General features: G+C 39.0%; 3 protein-coding genes across 4 annotated transcripts in view; 1 reads left to right on the top strand and 2 right to left on the bottom strand.

The window, feature by feature from the left end:
* Positions 1-61: 61 nt before the first annotated feature.
* chtf8 (CTF8, chromosome transmission fidelity factor 8 homolog (S. cerevisiae)) lies at positions 62-744 on the bottom strand (the record flags this gene model as incomplete). The annotated part of the gene is given in 2 exon segments (XM_014015667.1): positions 62-552; positions 637-744. Coding segments are annotated over 2 exon segments (363 nt in total), but the record flags the coding sequence as incomplete, so codon positions are not given.
* A 2,258-nt stretch (positions 745-3,002) lies between these two features.
* Positions 3,003-6,093, top strand: part of utp4 (UTP4 small subunit processome component) — an 8,286-nt gene continuing 5,195 nt past the window's right edge. The window contains exons 1-6 of one of the 2 annotated variants that reach the window (XM_014015663.1): positions 3,003-3,084; positions 4,590-4,754; positions 4,845-5,033; positions 5,108-5,192; positions 5,258-5,347; positions 5,426-5,637. In XM_014015663.1, the coding sequence (XP_013871117.1) occupies positions 4,596-4,754; positions 4,845-5,033; positions 5,108-5,192; positions 5,258-5,347; positions 5,426-5,637 (735 nt within the window). In that variant the 5' untranslated portion in view covers positions 3,003-3,084; positions 4,590-4,595. Of the gene's footprint in view, positions 3,085-4,543; positions 4,755-4,844; positions 5,034-5,107; positions 5,193-5,257; positions 5,348-5,425; positions 5,638-6,093 lie in introns of those variants that run through there. The other variant, XM_014015662.1, reaches the window with a different exon arrangement.
* The window catches only part of LOC106522594 (C-Maf-inducing protein), a gene marked incomplete at its 5' end in the record, with an annotated part of 10,204 nt that continues 8,624 nt past the window's right edge, over positions 4,514-6,093 (bottom strand). Inside the window, 1 exon segment of the mRNA XM_014015664.1 lies at positions 4,514-4,554.

The raw sequence follows: 6,093 nt of genomic DNA, 5'->3' as shown, positions 1-6,093 counted from the left end.
ACAAACAAACAGATAAACAAACAAACAGATAAACAAACAAACAGATAAACAAACAAACAGATAAACAAACAAACAGATAAACCATCAAACACACAAACAGACAAAAGCAGTGTTTTGAACAGTCAGTGATGAGTCCAATGACCCGAACAGCCTCAGACCAGGTCAGACCGGGTCAGACCAGGTCAGACCGGGTCAGACCAGGTCAGACTGGGTCAGACCAGGTCAGACCAGGTCAGACCGGGTCAGACCAGGTCAGACCAGGTCAGACCAGGTGGTCCTTCGGAGCAGACCCCCCTCCTACACCTTCTTGGGCACGTTGGTGATGATGGGTTTGGGTCGGGTTTTAAAGATCAGTTTGCGTTTGATGAGAGCAGACACAGAGTAAGAGGTGGAGGCGGGTCCATGCTGGTCCGTTTCCATGGCTACCTGAGTGACATCATCGTCGGCATCCTGCGAGTGTCCTGGATGTTTGGTGAGGACAGCGAACGGTTTGTCCAGTTTGACCATCTTCCCGTAGAGAATGTGATGTCCTATGATGAGCACCGGCACCCCCTGGTGGAGAAACGGAGAGCTGCAGGGTGAAGAGCTGACCTTTGACCTCTGACCTGTTCAGTACCTGAGCTGCAGCTCGGTCACCTGCTGGGTGTAGAGCAGGTCTCCCATCACGTTCCCCGCCAGACCAGCGTTGTGTCGCGACACCATCTCCCCCTGCAGCTCCACCAGCAGCCACTCAGGAGGCTCGCCGCCGTGCACGCCGCCGTGCACGGCGCTCCTGCAGGACAGAGACAGGACAAATATAATCACCAATCTGTCAGATTATCTCAGATTAAATCCCACAGCTGTGGAAACAAAACATCAACATGAAGTAAAACTGATTCTTTCTGCAAACTCAGACTTTTTTAAAAAATATGAAATTATTATAAATTATCCAACAATCCTGAATTAATGAATATTAATACACAGTTTCAATCATCAGTGATAAATTAACAGTGTGGTATAAAGTACCACAGAGTGATACTTGAGTAAAAGTACAAGTATCTTACCAAAAACTGACTTTGGTAAAAGTTAAAGTGTCCTTTAGGAATACTACTTGAGTAAAAGTGTTAAAGTATGTGATATTTGTTGTAGTTAAGTATTAAAAGTGTTAAAGTATGTGATATTTGTTGTAGTTAAGTATTAAAAGTGAAAGTACTGATTTAAAAAGAGCAGTTAGATTTTCTGTAAGGACATTTATTAGGAGGTGACCTCCCCAAAAACTGCAGAAATGACTGTTGTATTAAAAGAATGAATGGATGTTAAATMTAYGATGCWCWAGTSRAMCTGTTTCAGTTTATATACATATATCAAGGCTGCACAAAGCTTTTCCCCAAAATGAAAATCTATCTGAGGGCTGCGGCCAAATGTAAGAATATAATTCANTTCAGTTTATATACATATATCAAGGCTGCACAAAGCTTTTCCCCAAAATGAAAATCTATCTGAGGGCTGCGGCCAAATGTAAGAATATAATTCAATATAACTCATTTTTATTTTTTACAACAACAAGCTGCAAAGAAAACAAGCAAAAATGAAATAAAAGTAACAACTTTATACTTCTTGTCTTTTTTAAATGTAAGGAGTAGAAGTAAAAAGTAGGCTGAAAAATAATTACTCAAGTAAAGTACAGATACACAAAAACTCTACTACAGTAACAAAGTATTTGCACTTAGTTATTTAACTCTATAAATTATTAAAATGTTCTCACAACAAAAAGAAAAACCATCTTTAAGGTTCCACAAAAAATTATTTAAATTTACAAAATGACAAAAAACTAAAGAACTTATTAAAATCATAAATGTTTATATTTTCACCTTTTTGTTTTATTTTGTCCTGAATTTTATATTTTTACCTTTATATCCACTAACTGATTAATTTGTTTTACTTTGTTAAAAGTATTTAAGGTGACTCAGCTGTTTGTTAGTTTATATCAGAGCTGTTCAAACATTTAGGACCTGAAGGACTAAATTATTATTCCTTTACCTGCTCAATAAACTAAACATTAAATATTTTAATTAAACTAATAAAGGAGTCAGATTTATTACTGGAAATCGATGCATAAATTAGATCCAGAACTTTAAACTGTTTTGCAGGTTTCCTTTATTGAAAGAAATTTAACTTTTTTCTAGGTTTCAATTGGAGAAAAAAACAAACCAATTTAGTAAATTCAGATGAATAAAATCAGGATTTGGATCATTGTTTTGTTGAAAATACTTTCTGTATTGAGACACATTCAATAAATTAATTTAAAGCAGATTTAACTGCAGCAAAATCAGCTTTTGAGTAAAAGTCACCAAATAAATGTAAAAATTAAACTACAAGTCTGGATATTTAAAGACAAATATTTGGTATTATTGACAATATTTTTATTGTAACATTTTACTTTGTGATAAATTAACCTTAATAATAAATAGAAAGCAAACAGCTGTGCTGGGGGACAAATGTGTAAATAAATTAATATAATTCTTGACCTGAAGTCAGAGGTTTCTACACTTTATACATCTGATTTAAATATGGTTATTTTAAAATTAAAGCTCAATATATGAATTTAAAGTAAAGTTCTGCAGTCATCTAAAGTATTTTACTTTAAAACAGTTTATTTTCATTGTTCTAACATTATATTTAAAGACATTTTAAATAATAGAAAACACTATTTTTAAACACTTCCTGCAGGTTTCAGAGTTTCACTTGTTTTTCAGACATTTTCGGTTAAAAAACTGTATTTTCATGTTTTTAAACGTTAAACTCTTGAATGTCTGTTTTGTTTGAAGTCCAACAGAAAACATTAAAATCAGTTAAATCAAAATAAAAACAGAATAAAGTGAAAATATCAGTTTTTACCGGACAAATATCTGAACCATCCTGTCGCTGCTTTGGTCCAAAACACAGCCGCTTCCCGCCTTCTGTGCGTGCTGTCATGACGTCATGACGTCATGACGCACTTCCGCCTCCGCTCCTTCCACTTCCGGTTGAAAAGTCATCAACGTGGTTGCTGATGTTTTGAACCGTGTGGCGTAAAACCTGAGATTAATCTGTCCCAAACAGCAGGTGAGGAAAGTTTTTATTTGTTTTAGTGAAACTAAACTTTATTTTGTTGGTTTAAAGTGAAACTGTTTCCGGTTTGAGCTCCGGGTTCGATTTTTTATTCAAGTTTATTTTAGATCAAAGACACGTTGAAACTAATGATGGTTGATGAGTTTTTATTGTTAATTAACTGATTTATTGATTGAACCTGAAAGAACAGAACCTGTTCCGGTCCAGCTCTTTAAAGTCCTGTCAGAACCGAACAGAGATCCGGGTTCTGCTGGAACCAAACAGAACCTGAAGATAAAACCTGTAAAAAGAGTCCAGGACCCTGCAGAACCAAGAACAACAACCCAGGAGAACCAGGTCCTCGGGACCAGTCTGGAGTCCAGACCGAACCCTGAAGACCTGTTCACCAGGGGTTCAAGTCTTTTGGGTCTGGGGACCCCCCCATAAACCAAATACTGTTTTAAAAGATAATTTATTGTCATTTCTACCCCTACATGCCCTGGGACTATATATTTATTAAGTTTATATTGTGTTTGTTTTATTAGTTCATTGTTCTTCATGCATATTTGAAAATAAAAACAATATTAACATTTTAGTGAATTTTTTGAGGACCCCCAACATACCTCCTGCAGACCCCAGCTTGAGAACCTGTGCTGTAGTCCAGGGGGTCTTCACCTTTCTGACCTCAGGGCCCAGTTTGTTGAACATAAAGTGACCTGAGGTCCAGTCAGACATTATTAATGTATGGATCAAAATGATAATTATTATAAATCTTGGTTTAATTTTTATTGTATTTACATTATAACTAAACTATCATAACTATCATAACTAAATTAAATACACTTACAGTTTAAAAGTAAAACTCCTGTCAAATAATCACAAGACATGATTATAACAAACATTTTATATTGTAACCTGCCCATAACTATTATTTAACAAATACAAAGGTCAGTCAACAGACCACTCAGGCTTATCAACACAAATATATGTATTTTTTAATATAAACAATAACAAAAATAGACAATTCAAAAAAAATTGTGGGCATAAAATAAATAAATTTAAAATGTTTAATGTAAATGTTTCAAATAAAAAATATGTAAAAATAAATTTGATAAAGTACAAATGAAAATAAAGCCTTTTTAAACTTTTACAACCAGAAGCTGCTCTTCATATTAGTGACAAACAATAACAGTAACAACAGCTTTTTGACAAGTTTAAAGTTTCTTTAAAATACATTCAAAATGTTTAAAAATAAACTACAAAAATTTATTTGAAGTGCAAATTAAAATATAGTTGTATCTGCAGCTGTATTTGGCCCACAGGTGAAGAATCTCTGCGTGTAGAGAACCGTCATGTCCTTTAACCAAAGGAAAATAATTTTAATTTCAAAATAAAAGCTTTGTGGTTTTGCTGTAGAAATACAAGAAGTGTGTGTGTGTGTGTGTGTGTGTGTGTGTGTGTGTGTGTGTGTGTGTGTGTGTGTGTCTGTGTGTGTGTGTGTGTCTGTGTGTCTCTCGCAGACCTTAATGGGGGAGTTTAAGGTGCACCGGGTCCGGTTCTTTGACTACATGCCCAGTGCCATCCGGGCCCTGGCGTGGTGCCGACACACGCAGCGCGTGGCCGTGGGCCGGGCCGACGGCTCCGTGGAGATCTTTAACTTCTCTGACAACTACTTCCAGGAGAAGGTGGGAGCTGCAGCACCTGGTCCGGTTCCGTCTCTACAGCTCAGGTGAGCTTTGTGGGAGGAGCTAATGGTCCGTCCTGCTTTGTCTCAGGTGATCCCGGGGCGGGACGGACGGACCGTGGAGGCTCTGTGCTGGGCGGGTCCACGCCTGTTCAGCGCCGGTTTGGATGGAGAGATCACGGAGTACGACCTGGAGAACCTGAGGCCCCGCTACAGCCTGGAGGCCTACGGAGGGCCCGTTTGGACCATCAGCTGCAACTCTCAGGAGACCCTGCTGTCGGTTCGTAGATCCCTGTAAAGACCCGGAGCAGGTTCTGATGAGGAAACCTGGACTGACTGACTGTTTCCTGACAGGCGGGCTTCGAGGACGGAACCGTCAAGCTCTTTGAGATCCTGGAGGGGAAGGTCCAGTTCCAGAGGAACCTGGACCGACAGAAAGGTGAAGTCCCTCAGATTAACTAGCTCTGTAAGAATAAAGGTTCTGACTGACCCGGGTCTCTGCAGGTCGGATCGTCTCTCTCTCCTGGCACCCGTCGGGGTCTCAGATGGCAGCAGGGATGATGGACATGATCCGAGTCTTTGACGCACAAACAGGTAAACAACAACAAGGACCAGGATCTTCTGACCCGCTTGGGTTTTATTAAAGAGGTTCTTCGTCCCGGTTGAGTCCAGGCCACGCCACACACCGCCTGCTGGTGGAGCGAGGTGCGGGCGCCTCGAAGTCCCAGGAAGTGGTGGTCTGGAGCGTGGTCTTCCTGTCCAACGGCACCATCATCAGCGGGGACTCTGCAGGGAAGGTCCAGGTCTGGGACAGCTTCACGGGGACTCTGCTCAGGACTCACCTGGTCACCAAGTGGGACGTCCTGGTTCTGTCCGTCTCACCGGTGAGAAACTGGGCCGCCCGGCACAAACCTGTCTTTGATTTTTATTTTTTATGTTTTTTTTCAGCTGTTGTCTGTGACAGAGCTGATCTCAGCTACCAGCCGACCAACCTTTAGCTCGTTTCTACAAACTGACCTCATCAGACCTGTGGGACGTCTGACCTCCTTCACCTGAACTGATGAGAACAAGAATTAGAAAAGAAGCAGAAAAAAATCAGTATTTTAGCTAAAATAGATACATAAAATTATGTGATAAATCCTGTCAGCAGGAASTGAATCTGAATGTTCATAATTTGAAATTAAATTCATTGGTTTGAAAATAAATTTCACTAAATTGAAACTGAATTTAAAGTTTTAAATCTGAATTAATTTGCTTTGAAACTGTATTTTGGTTTATTAAAATTTCAGTTTGACTACTTTCACTTTCAGTTCCATAATTCAGATTTTTGTGTCACATCC

The sequence above is a fragment of the Austrofundulus limnaeus genome, unplaced genomic scaffold (assembly GCF_001266775.1).
Source record: "Austrofundulus limnaeus strain Quisiro unplaced genomic scaffold, Austrofundulus_limnaeus-1.0 Scaffold132, whole genome shotgun sequence".
Classification (NCBI taxonomy): Eukaryota; Metazoa; Chordata; class Actinopteri; order Cyprinodontiformes; family Rivulidae; genus Austrofundulus; species Austrofundulus limnaeus.
The sequence above is the reverse complement of the archived record's forward strand: the minus strand, read 5'-3'. Positions and strand labels throughout refer to the sequence as shown.